The sequence below is a fragment of the Hemicordylus capensis genome, chromosome 6 (assembly GCF_027244095.1).
Source record: "Hemicordylus capensis ecotype Gifberg chromosome 6, rHemCap1.1.pri, whole genome shotgun sequence".
Classification (NCBI taxonomy): domain Eukaryota; kingdom Metazoa; phylum Chordata; class Lepidosauria; order Squamata; family Cordylidae; genus Hemicordylus; species Hemicordylus capensis.
Window position 1 is genome coordinate 15,346,737 of NC_069662.1, and position 23,886 is coordinate 15,370,622.

At 46.3% G+C, this 23,886-nt stretch overlaps 1 protein-coding gene across 4 annotated transcripts; it reads left to right on the forward strand.

Moving 5' to 3' along the window:
- Positions 1–891: 891 nt before the first annotated feature.
- Positions 892–23,886, forward strand: LOC128329420 (interferon-induced very large GTPase 1-like). Of its 4 annotated transcripts, none has more exons than XM_053260595.1 (6): positions 892–941; positions 2,023–3,072; positions 6,931–7,226; positions 14,168–14,239; positions 14,920–15,120; positions 18,460–23,886. In XM_053260595.1, the coding sequence occupies exons 3-6, from the start codon at positions 6,950–6,952 to the stop codon at positions 23,178–23,180; spliced, it is 5,271 nt and encodes a 1,756-aa protein (XP_053116570.1). In that variant the 5' UTR covers positions 892–941; positions 2,023–3,072; positions 6,931–6,949; the 3' UTR covers positions 23,181–23,886. The 4 variants fall into 4 exon arrangements, with proteins under 4 accessions (XP_053116570.1, XP_053116569.1, XP_053116572.1 ...); XM_053260594.1 differs by lacking the exon at positions 892–941 and adding an exon at positions 1,597–1,650; XM_053260597.1 differs by lacking the exon at positions 892–941 and adding an exon at positions 1,599–1,650 and having other exon boundaries at positions 14,920–14,985.

Consider the following 23,886-nt stretch of genomic DNA (forward strand, 5'->3'; position numbering starts at 1 on the left):
CAGCAGGTTGGCCACTGTTGTTGTTATTATTATTATTATTACATTTATATCCCGCTCTTCCTCCAAGGAGCCCAGAGCGGTGTACTACATACTTGAGTTTCTCTTTCACAACAACCCTGTGAAATAGGCTAGGCCGAGAGAGAAGTGACTGGCCGAGTCACCCAGCTAGTATCAGGGCTGAATGGGGATTTGAACTCGGGTCTCCCCGGTCCTAGTCCAGCACTCTAGCCACTACACCACGCTGGCTCATTACATGTATATCCTGCTCTTCCTCCAAGGAGCCCAGAGCGGTGTACTACATCCTTGAGTTTCTCTTTCACAACAACCCTGTGAAATAGGCTAGGCCGAGAGAGAAGTGACTGGCCGAGTCACCCAGCTAGTATCAGGGCTGAATGGGGATTTGAACTCAGGTCTCCCCGGTCCTAGTCCAGCACTCTAGCCACTATACCACGCTGTTGGAAATAAGATTCTGGGCTAGACAGAGCTTTGGTCTGGGCCAGCTGGGCTCTTTCTATGTCCTTATGAAAAACAAGCAGTCTCCTAGGCCATGGAAATAGCAGAGCTCAGAGACAGATCCCTGCAGGTTCTTGTGAGCTGACCCAGTGGGGGTTCCGATTTGCAGGGCCAGCTGGTTTGACAGACAGGGAAACTTGAGCAATTCTTCGCGTAAAACTTTTTTTGGGGTGGAAAAGACACTTTTTTCAGGGGGAGATAGGGGCTGTTAGGTTGTGGGGGGAGTTCAGCAATTGGGGTGGTACTCAAATGCTTATGGGAGGATCTGCACCCCTGAGCAGGGCAGGGGGAAGGGAGGGAAAGAGAACTTTTGCTGCTTGTTGGCAGTTCCCAGTCTCTCATTGTGGACAGAGAGTGTCACTCTCTTCACTTCCAGCAGGAGGCGGGCAAGGACAACGGGGGAAAAGGTGACAGAACGTAAACGTGAGGTGAGGGGCTTTCAATGGCTCAGGAGCATCCTCGCTCTGGGGTGGCTTTGTGTGTGGGGCTGTCTGATAAAATGGCACGCTGTGTCCTACAAACGCATCCCCAGCGTAATTATATTAGCTTTCCCTCACTTGGAAGCAAGGGTGGCTCTTGCGGGGGTGCAAGCCCCCACCTAAGAAATATAGTTTTTATTTTATTTTAGTACATGTCTATCCCACTCTACTTCTGAGCGGCCCAGGGCAGTGTACATAGTCCTTTCACAACCACCCTGTGAGGGAGGTTAGGCTGCGAGAAGTGACTGGCTCAGAGTCACCCGGCCAGCTTCATGGTGGGATGGGGATCTGAACTCCCTAGTCCAGCTTTCTAACCACCACCACCCACCCACCCACCAGCATGACTCGGGGAGTCATGTGCCTTGTCTCTGGGAGGCCCCTCCAGGCAGTGGGCCCCCAGACAACTGCCTCCCCTTGCCTGATTATAGTTACGCCCCTGAGCACTGGCTCTCTAGTCGCCCTCCTCACTTCCCCCATTTCATTTTGGGCCTGCACTCTGCCCTTTCTGTCTTTGCAACCCCCCACCCCCGCCTTTTCTTTCTGCTGCTGCCACACGGAGGGAGTCCGAAGGGGGCATTCTTGGCTCCCAGGTTTCTGCAGGCTGCGGAGGGCTCTGTTTCCTGATGCAGCCTCCTGCAAACCAGAGAGCTCAGTGGAGGTGAAAGGGCGGGGGGGGGGGGAATGGGGGGGGGCAGAAGGAGCAAAGAAAGTGCATTTCGGGGGGGGGGCGAGCAGGACGTACCCTTGTTTCCCCGAAAATAAGACAGTGTCTTATATTAATTTTAGCCCTCCAAAATGCACTAGGGCAATTAGCGGTACATCAGAAATTACTGCTAGGTCTTACTTTCAGGGTAGGTCTTACTTTCAGGGAAACAGGGTATTAGATTTCTGGAACAGAAATGGGGGGCAGGTGGCGGGGCAAACATTGACGGGGGTGTGCGTTGCCTCCCCTGTCCCCTGCCCCTGGAGCCGTCCTCGGCAGCGGCTTCCACCCGCTTTTTAAATCGCTCTCTTCCTCCTTCTCCTCCAGTCTCCGGCGGCGGCAGCAGCGGTTTCCGCCAGTCTTCGCAGCCAGCCAGAGAGACTCCGAGCTTTCCTCGCCGCCTCCAGACGGGCAGCAGCGCCCTACGCGACCCCTCGGCATATCCACCTCGCTTGCCTGCCTCTGCCAACCAGTCCTCCTCGAGGCAATTGCAGGGAGGGAGGAGTAGAAGCAAGCCGCAGAGGAGATTCCCCCCGCTTTCCAAGGCGGGGGCCATAGAGAGCCTCACCCAGCGTCCAGGAGGGACGGTGGGAACGGGACCTGTTATTAGGCCCCGGCAGAAGGACACGCGGGTGGTCGTCTTGGGGATGACGATGCGCTCCCATCCAGCTGCGTGCTTCTTCCGCGATTGTTTATTAGTTGGCGAAGATCCAAGATGGGAGCCGTTCTTGGGCGGGAAAACGCGGGGCTGGGCTCGGCGCGCATTGCCCGCCCAACACACAAAGCCACCCCATTTAGAGCGAAGACGCTCCTGAGCCATCATGCCCCTCGAGTTTACTTTCTGTCTCCCTTCTCCTCGCCCGCCTCCTCTCCGTCCGCAATGAGGGGCTGGGGACTGCCACCAACAAGCAGCAAAAGTGCTCTTTCCCGCCTCCCTTCCACCCGCCCAGCGCTCAAGGGTGCAGCAGATCCTCCCATAAGCATTTGAGGACCTCCCCAACTGCTGAACTCCAAACGCACTTTCGCTTTCATTCCCCGCCGCCGCCCCATTTCTAGGAATGCCAAACACGTTTTGCTCGGAGAAGGCGCGGAAAGCTCCAGAGTTGCGAAACGGGGCTTTGCTGGCACAGCCTGGGCGTCTCTCTCGCCTCCGGCTGGAACTCGCCCCGGGAAGAAGCAGCTACTTGCCGCTTGCGTTGCTACCGCCCCTCCACAGCCGCAGCCCAGAAGGGATTAGGCGTTTTAAGGAGCCGATCCCCTTTGAAGCGGCTGGTTGATTCTGGCCTGACTTTCTCTCCTGAGCCGCTTGTTACTCCGCGGAAGGCCGTGCTGGCCATCGACTGTCTCTCTCAGGACTGAAAGCCCCGCACACAGCAGGTAGGTTCTGCTGCTCCGCCCTGAACCCTCGAGACACCACGTGCCCTATTTATTTATTTAGCATACTTTTGTACCGCCCAAAACTTTCGTCTTGGGGCGGTTTTATTAATGGCTGGCGTCCAGACGGTAATACTCTTGAGTAGCCCTATTGAAATTAAGTTGCCCTTTAGGCGACTCCTGAGTAGTCCTATTCAGCAAGGTAGTCTGGATGTCAGCCAATACTTTTTAATTTGTTTCTGTCACTGCAGTTTCATATATACACTGTTGGTATCTGAACTGTGAGTGACTAACCAACCAGGGGGGGTGGTTTTGGGGTTGTGGTAAAATGAAAGCGTCAACTCACTGTGTGGCAGCGGTAGGCAAAATCTATGCTAGGGATTATTATCAAGAAGGGATTTGGAAATGAAACGGCCAGCACGGGACTGTCCAGATAATAATCTATCATGGTCCACCCCTGCTGGAATAATGTGTCCAGTTTTTGAGTGCTCTGTCACAAAAGGGATATAATGTAGCCAGGGTGGTGTAGTGGTTAGAGTGCTGGACTCGGACCAGGGAGACCCGAGTTCAAATCCCCATTCAGACATGATACTTGCTGGGTCACTTCTCTCCCAGCCCAACAGGGTTGTTGTGAGGTAGTCAAGTATGTTGTTGTCAAGTATGTAGTACACTGCTTTGGGCTCCTTGGAGGAAAAGCAGGCTATAAATGTAAAAATAAAAATAAAATGGGGGGAAATGATTTTGGAATAGGTGCAGAAAAGGGTAATCAAAATGACCAAGAGACTGAAGCACCTTCTGAACAAGAAATGGCAAACGTGCTGCGGATGTTTTCACTTCGGTTCGTAATGACCAAGACTTAGAATCTTATGAATGGTATGGATAGAGTGAGCAGGATCTGGACTGATTAAGTACCATTGAAATAAATGAGGCAAGTTAACCATGACTAACTTAAATCCCATTAATTTTGGTGGAACTGTCATAACTAACTTAGTCTGGATCCTGCTGCCCACTGAGTAGAGAGGACTTTTTTCCCTCCAGCAAAAACCCAGCAACAATCTCAACAGTGTGTGTGGGGTGGGATATGTAATTCCCAGTGCATTTTTCTCATTGAAAAAAATGGGTTCATACATAAGGACAGTGTGATTTTCTCATTCATGGGATAAATACAATATTTCATCATATGTATTTTTTAGGCACTTAGCTGCAAATTAAGGAAGTATAACTCGTCAGACAGATCACAATTTAGCAGTGACTAGCTCTTTTAAAGATAATCTCAGTCTAAACTGCTGGTACTGTTGGTGCCTTTTTGGTATTTTTTCACAGCTTATATTCACACGAGTATCTCTGCCCATACTCATGTGTTGCAGATTCTGCAACTTAAAAAACAACAACAACAAAAAACACATCAGTTCTTTGAGGAGAAATCTGATAAAATGAATTGTTCAGCTGAAATAATGTCCAGCCTCTGTCAATTTGCTGAGAAGGTTTTGGGTTTTTTTTACAAGATGACAAGAAATCATTCACAAGTTTGCACTTTCTAGTTCCACTTCCTCTGTTCTTCCAAATCTCTGCAGAGAGGAAAGGCACAAACTGAATGACAGGCAGAAACTCAGATTGTGCAGTTTTTTCTATGGTGTGGATTACAGTGAGGGGAAAGCAGCAGGGTTGTGAAGTTGTTTACAGACAAGGAGCCTTTTTGGGTAGCGGGAGAAAGGAGGGATCTCTGAATTCAGATTTGTAATGGCAACAATGGGTATTATGACTTCCCTATCATCTTAAGTGGCTCAGTGGGGAAATGCTTGACTAACAAGCAGAAGGTTGCCGATTCAAATTTCCACTGGTACTATATCGGGCAGCAGCGATATAGAAAGATGCTGAAAGGTATCATCTCATACTATGCGGGAGGAGGCAATGGCAAACTCCTCCTGTATTCTACCAAAGAAAACCACAGGGCTCTATGGGCGCAAGGAGTCAAAATTGACTTGACGGCGCGCTTTACTTTATCTACCCTCAACCTCTGCTGTAAGATCTCTCAGAAGTTGGGGCAGGATCTTTGCTGGCCTCACACGTTGGATAGTTCAAAGACTGGCCATCAACAGGTGTGTGTGTGTGTACACACCTTTGAGCCAGTTGCCAGAATTTTTATTTCATTAAAGTCAAAATTGTTCTTGAATACAAGTTGGCAGTAGCACTTCCCCTGAATGTGCATGATTGAGCTGTGTAGCCAAACTAGACCTCATCTCAGCAAAGGCATGGTCCAAAGTGTTTTATCATGCTCATGGAGAATGGCAAAGCTGGGGGAATAGGACAGGAGCAGGCGTTCACAGGGAACATAGATGGCACTGGAGGTGTGAGAAAGAGACAGTGAGGCTATTCTCACGATTGCAGAAAATCGGGCTAGCCTCCGCTAGCCTGATTGCCTGCAGTCGTGAGAACCACCGGGCTCGGCTGCGAGCCTGGAGGTTCTAGAGTGGGTAACCCGCTCAAGTACCCCTCCCCTTAGTCCAGGTTTGCGGAGCAAGCACTCCGCAAACCCGGGCTATCTGATCGTGAGTAGCCACTTGCAAGTAAACCCCCAGAGGGGAGGCGAAAAGCCACCTCCCAGCTCCGGGGGTCTCCCCAGTATGCCCTGCATGCTCGCGCAGGGCATACTGGAGCTTCCGGGGGCTGCACAGCCCCTGAGCTCCCCAGCCCCCGCCGGCAATCATGTGGGTGGCTGATCTGGCCGCCCGGGGCTCTCTCCCCGCGCACTCGCAAAAACCGGGTCTCACTGATCGTGAGACCCGGTCCTGTGTGGAATAAATTAGCCTCCAGCTAATAGTGAGGAAGCACTGCCTTGGGAGCAATAAAAAGCAGCAGTGGGGAAGTGACGTCCAATGGTATTTGACATTGGCTGCTGGAGTTGGAGAATACAAACTATCAGAGATTTTTATTATTTTTACATTTATATCCTGCTCTTCCTCCAAGGAGCCCAGAGCGGTGTACTACATACTTGAGTTTCTCTTTCACAACAACCCTGTGAAGTAGGTTAGGCTGAGAGAGAAGTGACTGGCCCAGAGTCACCCAGCTAGTTTCATGGCTGAATGGGGATTTGAACTCGGGTCTCCCCGGTCCTAGTCCAGCACTCTAACCACTACACCACGCTGGATGAGTTCTGAACAATACAGAAAACCCAGCAGGATTCTTTTTTCCCCCCTTTTTGGCGGAACCATATCTGAGCAGGAGCGGTTCCCATCTGCATTGACAGAATGTGAGATTCCAACAGCATGCAGCATTGCCCTCAAAGCAGGCCTTGACAAATTTCCTTTGGATCAAGGAGCCAGCCCTAAAATTTAGGAACCAGACAAGGGACACTTGACAAAATTACCAGACTTAGTGATTGACATGGTGGGGTTGGGTGGGTGGCAAACAGGCTTTTCTGTATCCCTTTTACAAGTAGCATATTTTGGACAGAAACAGGGTTGCCTTGGACAAATACTCTGAATATCCTAGTCTAGGTGCTGCATTTAAATTTCTAGGTGCCATCATGACTCCCTGGTGCCTGGGATTTCTCAAGCCCTGCTCAAGAGCCATAACTATTTTGAGCTCCTGTGAGAAGGCTACGAATCATCTGCCTTATATCAATGCCATAGAACTGAGAGCCTGTTAGAGGCATAAGATGTTGCATTGAATTGCTGGCATATCTATGTGGGTAGCAAATTCTGCCTTAACAGCCACAGCTAGTTGAAGCAGACAACACAGACAGAAGGACCAAGAATTCGATTCAGTATAAGGCAGATCCAGAGAGTCTACACAAGTGTTGTCTCCCTCTCTCTCTCCATTTCCCTGATTCCTTAAATAAAATATTTTGTCCACACACAGGTTATGGGATTCATCGAGGATGTCTGGCAATGAGATTATACAGAAAGGGAGAAAACAGTTAACTGAAATCATTCAGAAGGACCTAGAAATCGTTCTAGATGAGTTACTCTCCCAGTCTGTCATCACAGAGGAAGAATATGCAAACTTGGACAAAACGGAGGAGGATTCCAAGAAGAAAAGTCGGAAATTGCTGCTTCTGATACAAAAAAAGGGGGAACGTGCCTGCTGCCGGTTCCTGGATTGCATAGAAATTGCATGTCCAGGTTCAAAGCAGGCTCTGCAGCCTTTACTTAATGGTGAGTCTTGCTTGGTATTCTTCCTAAGCTTCAAAGAAAGTAAGCATAGTTTCCTCGTCTATTCTCACGCTGGCCATGTGCGATAAGGGACTATTATTCTCAGGTAATAGGTCAGGATCAAGCCAGAATCCAGTCCAGGTGAATTTAGGATTTAGCACCATGGGATTGAATCCTTGCTAGAAAATCAGACCATTGAAATAACTTCATTGCATCTCACTGCTAGTTGCCAAATCCATGTCTTGGGAAAGCTGCTATTCATGAACAGCTGCTTCCACCTCGGGCAAAGAGTGCTTCTGCACCAGGACTCCTTAGTGCTGCTGCTGAGGCTTCTACTTTCACCTGGAAACAAAATTAAAGTGGCTCTTACCCAGTGGTGCTCATTCCGAAAGTGAAGGGAGGGGAGGGGGGCTTCTACTCTAGATGGTCAGAGGGCAGGTAACTTCTGAGGCTTACCTCCCACTTCCTTGTTTTATTAAAGAACACAAGTACTGTAATTAATTAATGCAGCTTTCTTTTCATCGTGATTCTTAGAGGGGCTTCCTGTTACAGTTGGCCTCCAAGAAGCTTCCACGCTGAAGTTGGAGACGGAATGTCTGATGTGTTGCTTCTAGCAGCTTGGGAGTGAACAGCATTTCTAAAATTACAAGCTTACAAGAAGTTATAAAATATTTGGCAGCAATATTTAACTCTTTTTTGGCTAATTGAAGTTCCCACCATAAAATTTCATCTTATAGAAGGCGCTGTAGACACTACACTTAATGCGGGGGGGGGAGGGGATTATTCTCATTTTTTGTCTTTGTTTTTTGTTTTTTGTGGGGTGGGAAGAGGGAGGGTTACAGGAGAAGAACAAAGGTAGAAGTGTTGCATTCTGCATACTCTTTTCTTTTTGGATGGCACTACCTATTGTTGAAGTTACCTTCAATAAACTCTTAATAAACTACTAATTTTTAAAAAGAGTTTTTTGAGCTAGGGAGATGTATCTCTCAATTGCAGTCTGCTCACTGAGAGAGGTCTGCCCCCATCCTTCTCCTGCATGTGGTGATGGGAGCTTGAAAAGCAGGGGGAGAGGTCTTTCTGCTTTCCAAGGCTCAGAGGAAGAAACCAAGTTAACTTGAAAAAACTGTGGTCATAGTGAGCCAGTGCAAAGAACGCCAAACTTTACATGAGGGAGCAGCCACGTTAGAACTCTAGAAAGCCATTACGCCTTAGTTATATATGCCTCAACTCCTGCTGGATGGGCAAAGAGCATCTTTCAAAGAGTTAGCCAGTACTGCCCACTTGCATTTGCAAACAGCTGGGAGGTACCGGCAGACCTGGGGTGACCCAGAGATACTTTGGTTTCACAAAAAATTGAAGGAAAAATACCCCAAGGGGGACCAACCCCCCACCCCAAACTACCCACCTGTTAAGTCAGTGGGATAGAACATTTGTATGGATGGGGCCGTAGCTCAGTGATAGGGCATCTACTATGTATGCAGAAGGTCCCAGGTTTACTCCCAGGTAGGGCTGGAGGAGAGGAGAGCTGGTCTTGTGGTAGCAAGCATGACTTGTCCCCTTAGCTAAGCAGGGTCTGCCCTGGTTGCATATGAAAGGGAGACTACATGTGTGAGCCCTGTAAGATAGTCCCCTCAGGGGATGGAGCCGCTCTGGGAAGAGCAGAATGTTCCAAGTTCCCTCCCTGGCTTCTCCAAGATAGGGCTGAGAGAGATTCCTGCCGACAACCTTGGAGAAGCTGCTGCCAGTCTGTGAAGACCATACTGAACTAGATAGACTATTAGGTCTGACTCAGTATGTGGCAGCTTCCTATGTTCCTAAGCACCTGCCTGGAACCTTGGAGAAGCCACTGCCAGTCAGTGTAGGCAATACTGAGCTAAATGGACCAGTAGTCTGACTCAGTATATGGCAGCTTCCTATGTTTCTGTGAGCCCAGAAAGTTAAGCAGGTGGCTGGAGCTAATGGAACTTTATGGGAATGCTCTGGCAGTTCAGAGAACCACAGTAAGACTGAACAGATGAAATGTACTTTATCCCACTCTGCAGCAGTTGCACAAAACTGAAGACCCCTGCTTCTTAACATTAACATTTGAAGTTTTAGGGATGGAGCTGGAACTAGGCACCTGCCCCCGCAAGACCCCACCAGTAAATGGAAATATATAAAAATGAAATAAGATCCAAGTTAGAGGAGGGGCTCCTATCTTTGTTGCTAACTTTTTGTTTTACTCAGCCAGTCACAGGTTGAGGTAATGCATACACACCAGGGATAAAGTGCAACATTGTGTTCTTCAACATGGTCCCAGTGCTCAACACGATTGGGCTTTGCGTCTGCACAGAGATCTTGTCAGAGTTTCTCCAAGCTGAAAGACTTCTCTCTGAAATGGGCGGTAGCCACGCCCCCCTCTAGTGTGGTACGCATGTGTCCCAGTAGTCTTCCTCAGTCTTCTTCATCCACCAACAGATCGACAACTCTGCGAGTTGCTCTGAGCTATATCTAAACAAACGGAACAAAAACGAACAAAAACCCCTCCTATTACCCTCTCTTTTGACTTCTCTCTTTCTCTCCTTTAGTTAAGTTTATCTACCTTTCCCTTTTGTGTTTTAATTTCTTCCCCGCATCCCCCACTCACCCTTTCGGGTCTCCCTCCTCCTTTTGTTTTTCGCTTATGGCCAGTAAGGTTACTTTTTAAGTTTTGTGTTTGGTGCAGGGCTAAACTCCCCTCCACTGACAGACACAGCCGTTGTTTATTTTGCCTTGGCGAGGCCCATAAGACTGACACTTGCTCCCATTGTGCTAAATTCACCAAGCAAGCTAAAAGAAACTGTGCCTCGCTCCTGGCTCTGGGAACAAGCACTTAAGTCTTCTCAGACGGATCAAGCCCTTCCTGCTACCCCGGGAATGCAAACTGTGCTAAGCTCCCTGCTACGGGACAAGGGCTTACAGCCTCTTTCCTCCTCTGCCTCTATTGGGGACGCAGCTGCTCCTAAAATGGCTGCCTCGTCCCTGACAACCTCCGCCATCCCTGCTACGAGCTCCACTGCTCCTGACCTCTCCGGTTCGAGCTCTTCCTCTTCTTAAAGAAGAAGAAGAAAAAGAAGCCTCAGCATATGCCAGAACTTCTGCCCATTAAGAAGCCGATTCTAGACCCCAAAAGAAACAAAAGGTCACCTTTTTAGTCTGACCCATTACTACATCAATTGGATCTGACTCTCAATACTGAGCACATTTTCGAACCTGAGGAACAGGAAGATTGCCTAGATACTGAACTTGCCTTCAATACCAAGATAGCATTGGACGCCGACCAAGAACCCGATACCGAGGGCGTCGAACCCAACAAAAACCCTTACAACTTCCTCGAACCCGAAGCTGACTCCTATGAATATCCATTGGAAGACCAACAACAGGACGCTTACAAACCCAATTCTGAACCCGATTTTGAGGCCAAATTTAAGGACCTTTATCCAAGACCTAGCAGGTCCATTTGCGGCCTTCCACCTTCTACTCGTCTGCCCCTAAGCAACCAGACATTACACTGACTGGCAATATAGGCCTACTTACCCTTCTTACTAGCTGGAGCCCTCATACCACTACAGACAATGGGACTCCTATGACACTGACTGGCGACAGCCCCAGAGAGCCTTTTCCCAAGACAGGTCCCAGCCGAACCGGTGGGACTATGCTCCTAGCCAGAGGGACCGCTCTCGTTCTCCTCCTCATCCCTCTGCCATGGCACCCAAACGCCCCGATAGAGTGCAATCACTACCTTCCCCTACCAAGCCCTCTTCTGCTACACAAGTAGCTACCACTCTACCACCACCCAGAGTACCTCCACTAAAGCAGCAGACCCAGCCTCTTCAACAACTCGAGGATGTAACAGTAGACCAAACATTAGCCCAACAACCTGTGGAAGAATCCTCTGATTCTGAGGAAGAATATGAGGACCCTGAGGACCCTCCTTCTAACTGATTTGGCATCATTGGGCTCTACCCCTCCAGACCTCCTTTCCAACCAAAAACCAGGCTCTCCTTCAGAGGACTATACGCATTATGCGGACTACATCTCTTGCATGGCCTCATCCCTTTGGGTACAACTTTCACAACAGAATAAGTCAGACCCAGATCGTTTATTTGCTCTCATTGAAGCGGATTCCCGTACCCCCGTTTCGCTCCCTTTGAATTAATCCATTTTAGACATCACGAAATCTTGCTGGACAAAACCGTCTTCTCTACCTCAACCTCCTAAACGTCTACAGAATTTTTACCGCGTCCATACAGAGGACAAACAAACAGGTGCCTTTCTCCTTTGCCACCCCATGCCCAACTCCGTGGTTGTGGAGTCCTCCTTAGCAAAATTCAGGGCTTGCCAGGCTTCTGCTCCACCAGACAGGGAGGGAAAGAAGCTAGCTACATTTGGCAGGTGCCTCTATTCCATTTCGGTTCTCCACTTATGCATTGCCAATTATCAAGCCTATAATGCCCACTACAGCCATTTCCTCTGGGAGCGCACAGCGTCCTTCTTGGACCACCTTCCTCCTGATAAAAAAGATCCAGCCAAGGTGTTTTTGCGGGAGGCAGCACAATTGGCCAAACAGGAATTACATGCTGCTAGACACTCCACTGAATGCGCAGCCAAGGTCATGCCCACCTCCGTTGCTATTCGCAGACACGCTTGGTTCCGCCCCTCCGGCCTGCAATACAATGCCCATGCACAAATAGAGGACTTACCCTTTGATGGGAACGCCCTCTTCGGGGGGGGGAGGGGACAGATGAAACCCTTCAGAAGGTTCAGCTCCTCCGTAATACTGTGTGCTCACTGACTCTACAACCCCCTCCTACCAGACCTTATTGGTCCGTCAGGTGGAATCACACTCTCCCTCAGAGGCCCCTGCACTCTTATAACCAAGGTGAATGTTGCTTTCCCTCCTCACGATACCACCTTCTTTCATAGCAGTCCAGCCAACTGCTACACCCGGATGTCCTCCACCTCACGGCATGGTGGATCAAACCTCCTTTCCACGAGAACTCCAACTTGTCTTAACGGCTTCACAGAAGCCCACTACGATAAAGTCCTACCAACATAAATGGTCACGCTTCCTTCACACTAACGGACTACCCCCAGAGCCTTACTCGACTCAACACATCTGTTCCTCCCTCCTCTCCCTGAAGGAAACGGGCTTGAAACTGTCTTCCCTCAGAGTCCATCTGGCTGCCATCATTGTGCACTCTCCTCCCACTTCTACACCTTGGTTCAGAGACTCCACCGTTAAACGCTTCTTAAGAGGCCTCTCTCACCTCTACCCTGATGCCCTAATTGACAATGCTCAATGCCGCCTACATACACTTGACATCTGGAGGGCTCTGGCTTATTACATTGATAGGACATCTGGCTGGCGCTCCTCTCCTTCGTTGTTCCTCTGCCACTCGGGCCCCAACCATGGCTCTCAGGCCTCTGCACCAACTATTTCCTGCTGGGTCACCCGGACCATTTCATTGTGCTACCAGCTTGCAAAGAAGCAGCTACCTCCTTCTTGAAAGGCTTATTCCACTAGGGCCATGGCGGCCTCTGCTGCATCTAACAAATCTATCCCACTGGATGTTATCTGTCAAGCTGCTGCATGGGTGTCACCTCACTCCTTTCTGCAGCACTACGCCTTGGACATCCGTTCTCGCTGGGATGCCACCTTTGGCACTGCAGTTTTACAATCACTCTTTGCATGAAATCCCACCCCCAGGTAAGGTTTGCACAGGGTGCAGCTTGCTATGCGCCCAGTTGTGTTGACCACAGAGACCACGTAGAAGATCAACAGGTTGCGTACCTATAACTTTAGTTCTTCTAGTGGTCATATGTGCTCTTACACGCCCATCCATCCTTCCCTCTTTAGTCTCTTAGGTCGACGGACTCAGTGACTGAGGAGGACTACTGGGACACATGCTTACTACATCAGAGAGGGCGGGGCTACCACCCATTTCAGAGAGAAGTATTTCAGCTTGGAGAAACTCCGACGAGGTTTCTGTGCAGGAAACAAAGCTCAATCGTGTAAGAGCACAGTCAATATTCCACTCGTCCAAAAGCTCCTTCAAGACACTAAATTGAAAGAAGCGCCGACTGCCATATTCAGTGGACTGTGAACTGCTGAGAATGTCATCCACTATTTCTATCCCAAGTCATTTGTTGACATAATCCACTAGGGCGGGATGGAGATGGCTGTCACAAAAATCCTTAGCTCTGATTTGTTGGGCATCTTTTTCCAAATAAAGATCTCTAAAGGCATAAAAATATTGTTTCTCGAGAAGTACCGGGGGATTGTTTTTCTTAATGAAATCTTTGTGCATCTTACCTGTAACTAAAGTTACAGGTAAGCAACCTGTTGTTGTGGATCCATACTTGCATTCTTTTAATTTCAAAATAATAAAAATAAAAGGATTTGCTACACCTAATACATCTGCATTTCATAGCATTGCCTTGCAGGTCCAGTTACACATCATAGAAAGCAGAACATTTATTATAGCAATTTATTATTTGCTAACTTGGCAAAGCGGCACCTTTTAATGTGGTGATTCTCTTTATTTAGCAGGGGGAGAGTAACTTGCCCTATCCACCTCTAGCACAGTACCTCCAGTGACTGTTGCTGGTGTGTATCTTATGTTTCTTTTTAAATTGTGAGCCCTTTGGGGACAGGGTTCTATCTTATTTATTTATTTATTTATCCTCTTTGTAAACTGCCCTGAGCCATTTTTGGAAGGGTGGTATAGAAATCAATCAATCAGCATTTACGCGCTTGTAACAAAGATGGCAACCACCTTATATGTCCCCTGGATGCATCACCCTTCCTTTATCCACGCCTAATGTCTGGCCATTTACAGGTGGTTTCTTTGATTTTGCTTTAATTGGCAATGTTTGCAAAAGTGACATTTTCACTAGTAGTATCATTTTATTTTTCTCCCTAGAGTGTTCATTTCCAGAGGAGAAAGCTCAGGTGCCAAAAGGATTGGAGGAAGCAAAAAGCAAATATGTTAAAGGTACTTACTGTCATTAAATTACCATCTCCTCACATTAAATGCTGTAAAAACAAGGGGTGTGGAATTCTGCTATCCCTTTCTACGATTAAAGAAAAATGGCAAGTGCCTGAATGTTTAAGCACTTTAACTCTTTTCTTAAAGAGAGAGCTTTTTGATCCTCGTATTTCCATGTGTCTTTGAAAAGCAGATTCACTGAGTTGCGTCTTTTGTAGCAGCACCGACCTATCTCTAATGCCTAAAAATGAAATACAGTCTTTACACACCTACGTATATAGCAAGTGAATGGGAAAACTTTGATTCTATGATGTCTGCCTGGATATTTATTATATTGGCTGCTCTGGTGGGAAAGTACAGTGGCTGACATCTAGACTAACTTACCTAATCGTACTGCTCAGGACTTACTCTACAGGACCACTTAATTTCAATGGTACTTACTCAGGGCCAAGTTCCTGAGTTCTAGTTTCCATTTGAATACCACCATAACACCATTATGTCTTCATGTTGTAGAATTGTCTTGTGGGTTCAGCCTTGTTTTACCGAACATTTATGTGCTGCTTACTGTTCTGGCCACCCTATACGTTCACTGGAAACTGACACTTTAGCTCTCCATATTGTCATGTTGTACCATAGATGGCTCCTCTAACTTTGCTTTAATTATGAAGTTTTGTTTTTCTCCCTAGAGTGTTCACTTCCAGAGATGAAAGCTGAGAGCCCAAGAGTGGAGGCCAAAGGCGAAAATGTCAAAGGTACTTCCGTAAAGCAGCAAGTGACAATGCTCATCAGGTTACATGCTGGAAGGGCAAGAAGTGCAGTGTTCTGGACAGGAAGTTACAGACTGGGCTGCATTAAGATTAGAAAGCTTTTGCCTAATCTCTGTTGCAGTAAGTCTCAGGATGTTTATACAGTACAATTTAGCAGAATCTAATGGAAATGGTTCTAGAGAGGGTTGAGGTGCCTGGTAGGTTTGACCACCCTCCCATATAAATATCTATACTATAAAGTTGCTTTGGTCTCAGTCATTCACTGACATCGTAAGGTTGCCATCTCCCCACTATTTCCGGGTATTTACCGGATTTTAAGCATGTTCCCTGGTGCTTGATTAGCTCATTAGCTTGCCATGATTTCTCTCTTTCTCTTTTCTCGTTTCTCTCTCCCTCTCCCCTAAACTCTAGCCCTTGTAGAAATGGAGAAAAGGAGAAAAATGTGTGGTCACTATTGTGTTCAGCTACTGGACAGAGAAAGGCAGGTGAAGCACAGGAGGCTGGCTGGGAGAGGTTCACAATAAGTAACTTTACCCCTGAGTAATGTTGCCTCTGGTTTTTGTCAACAGTTGATCCCTAGAGGGCAGCTGAGAGGATAGCTTGTTTTTGCTGTAAATCACTGCCTACTTGTGTACTGTAATGTTTAAGATTTGTGGTTTTATAGTGCAATCTTACATAAATGCCTATTTAGAAGTAAGTACATCTGAGCCATCATCATCATCATCATCATCATCATCATCATTATTATTATTGATAATAAAACAACTTTATTTGTTAGCCGCCCCATAACAAATTTTTCTCTGGGCAGCTTACAACAGAGGATTAAAACATACAATAAAAACACTTAACACAGTAAATCATAATAGACCAAAAAAATGAAAAGAAAATCCTCTATAATAAAGTGCTTGGGTGTGCACCCATGTCTCCCTTGGCTGTTCTGGGCATGTGCAGAGCGCATGCCCAGAATGGCCAAGTGAGACATGGCCGCTAGCACCAGGCAGCCATGTTGGCCGGTTGTTCGCCCGGCCACGGAAAGGCCAGAGGCGGCCACTGGGAGGGCAGAGGCGGCGGCTGGGGGTCCAGCCCGGCCGCGGGGAGAGGAGAGGCGGCGGCGGGTCTGGCCCGCCGGCCGAAAAGGGCAGTGGCGGCGGCGGGTCCAGCCCAGCCGCAAGGAGAACAGAGGCGGCGGCGGGGGGTCCGGACCGGCCGTGGGGAGGGGAAAGATGGCGGCGGCGGGAGGCATTCTTGGCGGCGGTGGAACTCTCCGCCCGGCCAGAAGGCCAAAGGCGGCGGCGGCGGGTGGCACTCTTGGCGGTGGCGGCGGAAGCGGCCCCAGATGGCGCCAGAGGAGGCGCTTGGGCATGGGCGGGAGGAGACGGCGGGGGAGGGCAGAGAAGGCTACTAGCGCCCGTTAATTTAAAGGGCTGAAAGATACTAGTATAAAATATAATACAAAGCAGCTTTAAAACTCATTTTAAAATTAGTTAAAAATCAGACTCAAATCTGAAAAACCTGCATTTAAAAGGCCTGGTGAACAAAAAGGTCTTTACCTGGCATCTAAAAGAGCAAAGTGATGAAGCCCGGCAAACCTCACTGGAGAGGCTATTACATAAGCGGGGTGCAACCACCGAAAAGGCCCTCTCCCTGGCAGCCACCCACTTCACCAACTTTGGCAGGGGCATCCGTTTTCACTTAACTAAAAAGGTCAGGGTATTTTTTTTCTATTGCTGCTCTTAATATCTCAAACTATGTGTAGTCTTCATTTATTTTCTATAGATACTATTTTGTTGGTATGCTTTTAAATTTTAATTTAAGCCACCATGAATTCTCCCTGCCCCTTGCTCCTTTCCAGCCTATGCTTGTACCCTGAATCAAAATGAGCCATTTTGGTGTTACACTTTGTCCTTGTCTCAGAATGTAAAGGGTGACTGTGACAAGGCTTAAGCATGAAAGCCTTAATCCATAGCACCGGTTTTGTGGGGTAAATTGTAGAATTTAGTGGTGATGAAAATGCACTCCGTACTGCGCCTCAGCATGAAGTTTGATTTGATATCTTAACCAATCTTATCTGGTATCTTCATTTTCACCAATAAATAGCATATTTAAATTAGCATATCTAAACCAATTAAAGCATATTTTATTCATCAATAAATAGCAGATTCCGGTATTGGAAAATTGAGTGGGGTGGGGAATCTATGATAGCACTACACACAGGTTAAAAACTGAATTTGTATATTAGAAAGTGTTGGGATATAAAGTCTGGGTGTTTAATGTCAGGTAAAGAGATCCTCCCCAACTATTGTTGGTAGATATTCAGAGCAAATGCAAGTCAATACTGATGGCAGTACATCAGTTAATTTGCACAATATGCAAATTATTTGCAAGCCGATTTGCACAGCATGCAAACTTGGGTGCCTGGATTTGAAGAGCTTGAATTTGGCAATCCTACCGACATCAAACCACAACATATTGAGAAATGCTATTTTCACAAGTGGGTTCCAGACCTTGCACAGACCACCAAAAAAAACCCAAACGCCAGAAGAATTCATTACTCCGCCCCACCCGCCCCCGGTGGGGAGTAAATTCATTACTCCCTTCCCCGGTGGGGGAGGGACTCTCCCATTGGAACAATGGGGAAGGAGATCTCATTCATGAAGACTACAGATGCCCCCTGGAGGCCGGCTTGCAAAGTGCAAGCCCCTTATTGTATCTATAATATAAAGCTCCTTTGGCCATACTCACTCACTCCCATGAATCATATAGAGACATGATGTTTTCACAGGTGGGTTCCAAACTTAGCCCAGACTAACTGTGTTTCCTGCAGTCATCAGGTTGTTCTTACTATAAAAAGAAGTTTAAAAAAATTAGGCCAAATCAAGAAAAGGTTATCCAAATATTAATTACTTAATTTGAAAGCAGAATTGTGGTTATCAGGTTATACCATTTAATAGGCCTTAAACCAGGTTGTTTTCTGGAATTTGCTTGAGGTAAATCTTCTGTCTCAAGTCCTCTTAATCCTCAGAGAATTGGGTCTTTTTACTCTATATCTAATTGATACTATGTCTTTATGGCCTGCTTATGGTCATGCCCCAAAGTTCTGAGGTTTCCAGCACTTAAAGGGGTTACGCATATTCTGTAACAATTTCAAAGGAACAGGATCAAAGATGATCGGAGAGGGAAGGGGAAGAGGGAGAAGCTCAGAGAAGCAACTGAGAGGACTCCGAAGGGCCTGATGTTATCCTCTACATCCAATACTACTCATTTAAAATTAAATTTTTAAAAAAGATTCTTCAGAGAAAAATAAAGCTCTTGAGTGAATTTTATGTAAACCAAACTAGGAGAAACTTAAAGAATTCACCCTGTTAGAAACCCTGGAAGTCATCCTTATATGGTCAAAGGGTGCTAGGCTCTCTTGTGCAAAACAAAACTGACGAATCATGTTTTCATCTCTTGCTACAGAGAGAAGTAAAGCACTTGAGGATGTTCTTTGCAAATTGAAGTTAGAGAAGCATAAAAGCGAGAAACTCTCCCTTCGACAAGTTCTGGAAATCAGTTCAGGAAGTCTAAAGGAGTTCATCCCTCATTCATTGGAGGATTTGCCATGGAATTTTCTGAGGAAGGTCTTGGCTCTGAATGTGACAGCCAGGAGTACAAGCTTCAAGCAGAGAATGTTTGATGATCCAAGAATGGAACAAAAAATGGAGGGAACGAGGGTTGAGAATAAGATTTTCTTCACTACTGAGATGGCTGAGAGCATTTCTGTGAACCCCCTTGATGTCCTTTGTGCTGTTCTGCTTTGTTCAGACAGCTTCCTCCGACAGGAGATCTTCTCCAAAATGTCCATGTGCCAGTTCGCGCTGCCTGTGCTTCTGCCTCCCTTGGAGACTCCCAAGTGCACCCTGATGCTCTGGGCCATGAGAGACATTGTGAAAAGATGGAGGCCCCATGCCCTGGCTGAAAGCAGAGGCTTCAGAGAAAAGAGCCTGGTGATGACCTCCATGCCCACCATTTCTTTTGTCTGCATGGGGAACTCGGGACTCTCCAAGTCCAAACTCCTCAATGAGATTCTCAGCCCCTCCCAGCAGCATTATGATTTCTTCATCCACCGGGACATGGAGTGTGGAAACATCCCTCGAGAAATTGCTGATGGGCTGGTAGAGATGGCCTGGTATTTCCCAGGGGGGCAGAAGGGGTCAGATCTTTTCCCTGAGCCACTTGCCATTGCCAATCTTCGTGGGGATGTTGAGTCGCATTGGGTGCAGTTTAGCTATTTAACACAGGTCTCTTCAGCTGTGTTTATATTTGCTGAATGCATCAGTGAGAGAGAATTTGACCTCTTGTCATCACTCAAGGAGTCGTCAACTCAATTCCATTTCATTTTGGAACATCAGAGTAGAAAATTCAATGACACTTTGGATTTCTTAAACAAATTGGCTCCTGTGCTTAAACTGGACAATTCACATATACTTGTGAAAACGGCCAAGACCAATAGGGCAGAGTATGTGGGAAAGCTGCGATCTACTATTGAAAGAATAATCAACTCTCATCCAAAGAGTCTGAGTGTGAAAGAGATGGCTGCTGTGGCCCAAGAACTTGCAATCCAGGTGGATGAGGACTGCCAAGAATGTCAGAATGCCCTCCGATGTGCCTCGGAAATCACTCATGATATTAAAGGGATCGCCATATACAAGAAAACGACGCTAAAACTGCAAGGTGATCTCTGGAAAAACCTGGCAAAGGTAGAAAAAGAGCTGTGCAGAATGGAAAGACAGGGGTCTGTTCCTTCAGAGCAATACAGGTCAGAACTGAAATGCAAACTGCTGGAACTGCGGAAAGAGCAGAACAAATGTGATCTCACCACCGGCTTGATTAAATTCACGAGTGGCATCAAACACCTGAAGTTGTCAGAAAAGCACTACTTTCTGAAATGGATCAAGTTCCACCTTGACCATATTGCCAGGAGCAATCTTTCTAAGCTAAGGGCTGAGTACAAAGCAAAATGCAAGACCTCAGGGAACAATAGCCAGACGATTGCAGAGCTAGACCAGACGATATCTGCCTCCTCCTTGGGACTTGAGCACTTCATGCGTGAACTGGGGCAGTTTTATGAGGCAGAACATTCTATGGTTAAAGAGGGGAAAGTACCAGAAACCCAACGACAATTTGTTCATTTCCCAAGCATTGCAGCTGACCTGATGTTGGAAGGTTTCCCACTAGAGCTGATTGATGGAGATGCATCCAACATTCCCCTGCAGTGGATAACTGATGTTCTGACTGAGCTCAATCACAAAGTAGGAGGTCAATCCAAAATGGTGGTGATCACTGTGCTGGGCGTGCAGAGCACTGGGAAGTCCACCCTCCTCAACACCATGTTTGGGCTGCAGTTTGCTGTTAGCAGTGGTCGATGTACACGAGGTGCCTTCATGACACTTCTTAATGTCAGAGAAAACATGTCTCAGGAGCTCGGCTGCAATTTCATCCTAGTGATAGACACAGAAGGACTGAAAGCCCCTGAACTGGCACAATTAGAAGACAGCTACCAACACGACAATGAGTTGGCCACTTTAGTGATTGGGCTGAGTGACATCACAATAGTGAACATGGCCATGGAGAATGCCACTGAAATGAAGGACATCTTGCAAATTGTGACCCATGCCTTCCTCAGGATGGAGAAGGTTGGGCAAAGACCCAACTGCCAGTTCGTTCATCAGAATGTCAGTGATGTCTCTGCTCCTGACCAAAACATGAGGGACAGGAAACACCTTTTGGAACAACTCAATGAAATGACCCAAGCTGCAGCAAAAATGGAGAACGTTGACAGAGAGATCAAGTTTTCGGACATCATGGACTATGACCCAGAAATGAACAACTGGTACATCCCAGGTCTGTGGCATGGAGTCCCACCCATGGCTCCAATCAACAGGGGCTACAGTGAAAAGGTCTTTGAGCTAAAGAAGTATCTTTTTGAATTCATAAGGAACCGTTCAAATAAGACAACACCCAAGGACATTCCTCAGTTTATTGAGTGGATAAATAGTTTGTGGAATGCTGTGAAACACGAGAACTTTATCTTCAGCTTCCGAAACAGCCTCATAGCAGAAGCCTATAACGGGCTGTCCATGAAATATTCTGAATGGGACTGGGATTTCCGCAGGGAGATGCACCTCTGGTTATCAGAACAGGAAACGGCGATACAGAATGTTTCCCCTGATGAAGTTGACCTTGACAGCTTGAAATGTGAGCTTCAAAAGAAACTATCATGTGGAGAACGGCAGATTTTGGAAAGTTTGAAGTTGTACTTTGAAAGCAGAGCACCAAATCTGCATCTGGTAGAAAAGTACAGAGAAGATTTTGCCAGAAGTGCCAGCACCCTCAAACGTGAACTTGAAAGTTCTTCTTATAACAAGCTGCAGGATGCTATTCATATTAAAAAGGGTCGGCACAAGATTGATTCTATCCAAGCTGGATATTTGAAAATAATTGAAGGAAAGGTTGACGGGCTTCTTGAGGAATGCAGGAAAAAGGCACGGCGATTAGATAATCAAGAGCTAAAAGAAGAGTTTGAGCAAATGTGGACAAAGACATTGTCAGAAATCTTACCCATTCGCTTAGAGAAACGTGAAATATATGCAGATGTTGAGGCAAAACTAAGAAATGATTTGTTCTCTCGAGGGAGGTTAGTCATACCAAAATTACTAGAAAAAGAAAGTTTTTTGAGCTTCAGAATAAACACTTTTCAAATGAAAAAAGACTATGTACAATCATCACGGTGGAGGCGTTTTATAAACCTCCCCCCTCAGAAGGAACATTTATGTAATGTAGAAGAACTTTCCAGATCCTTGATGGACAAATGCATATCCTTCATTGATGAAAAACTCAATTCCAAAGCAGATTTTGATGAAACATACTGTGTGGAACTTTTGCACATCATTAATGAGAAGCTTCAACAGCGTGATGTGAAGAAACTTTGTACTACTCCTGGCTTTGAAGTGGACCTGAAGCTGCACGTTATGGGAGAAGCAGCCCATGCATTTCAAAAGATGCACAAAGATTTCGTTAAGAAAAACAATCCCCCGGTACTTCTTGAGAAACTGAAACCTCAATATTTTTATGCCTTTAGAGATCTTTATTTGGAAAAAGATGCCCAACAAATCAGAGCTAAGGATTTTTGTGACAGCTGTCTCCATCCCGCCCTAGTGGATTACGTTAACAAACGACTTGGGATAGAAATAGTGGATGACATTCTCAGCAGTTCACAGTCCATTGAATATGGCAGTCGGAGCTTCTTCCAATTTAGTGTCTTGAAGGAGCTTTTGGAAGACTGGAATATTGACAACTATGTGGAATATCTCAAAAACTATGAAAGGTTTGTCAAGAGTTGGATCAGGAAACAAATGATGGATCGTTATACAAAAACTGAGAATCTGAAGAATCTGGAAGAGGGGATTCTTTCGGCTATAATAACCAAAGTCAGGGAGAGACTGAAAATTCTGAAGGAGAAAGATGTCAAGACAATTGCGGAATTTCTGGACAATTTTTGCCTAGAAATGCAGAAAGAGCTGGTTACTTCTAAAGACAATTTAGTGGGGATACACTTTAAGAACTCATCTGATCTTGGTCAATTTCCTGTTTATGTTGAAAGCTTTCTTTCTGATGTGCAAGAAAAAATTCTGCATGAGTTTAAAGCCTTGGATATCAAATCCAAAACCTCCAAGCTGTCTGTGAAGCCTCTTGACGAGATCTTTAAACGGGTTTTTGGTTGTGGGCAGCAGTGCCCCTTCTGCAAAGTCCCCTGTGAGGCTGGAGGGAGTGATCATCAGGAGCATTTTGCAGCAATCCATCGACCTCAAGGGCTGGGAAGGTACAGAGACGTGGAATCAGAAAAGCTTGTTTGTGATCTGTGCTCCACTGATGTGACTACGAAGAGGTCTTTTGAAAATCATGATACTGAATGGGAACCCCATCCATACAAAGATTATCGTAAATATTATCCAGATTGGAACATCCAACCAGATCCCAGTATCAGTGCTTCTGATTACTGGAAATTCATTTTTAAAGAGTTCAATCATGATTTTGCCATAAAGTACAAAGCTAAGCCAGCAGACCTGCCAGAGGACTGGGAAAAGATCACCAAAGAACAGGCATTAGAGGCTTTGAAGAAAACCTATAATATGAAGTAAGACATTGAGAACATCTGCCTTAAACAGTCAACAGGAAGAGCTTCAGACCTGGTTTGGCATTTATGAAACGCAGCCAGTTTTATTCAATCTATTAAAATCCCAGATGTTATCCATCATATTGGGTACTGACCATATCCACAGTCCAAAGGAAAGAGAAAAACGATGTGTGCACATATGCAAATGCACATTCACACACAGCCAGTACCATGACCCCATCACAATCACTGATCAGCTCCTACTAGGAGAGGTCTGGTTTTGATCACAAGCTTTAAATATTTTGCTAAAATCCCAGATGTCGTCTGCAAATGCCAAACATGTTGTGACTTCATACATTATAGGAAGGCTGTTTGTCCAAGGTTAGCAAGGCAATAAAATGTTTGTATTTTGGATGATCGTGTGGAAATGCCCTACAATGATACAGAGAGTTAACTCCCTCTCCCCCTCTCTCTCTCACGCTCTCAGATATGTCTATATGTAGGTCCCTCATAAGGAGTCAGATCACTCGTTTGTCTCGCTTAATGTTGTCAACACTTCTTGCCTCACAGTTAGGACAGGCATGTTGATTGGTCCATTTTGAATGGTTTTAGATTTTTTTTTTCTTGTTAATTGTCATTTTAATTGATTTAATTTTTTTATGTAATCTGCTCTGAACTTTTAAGCTGGGACTGTATCAAAATATAATAAATACATTAAAATCTTCTCTCTA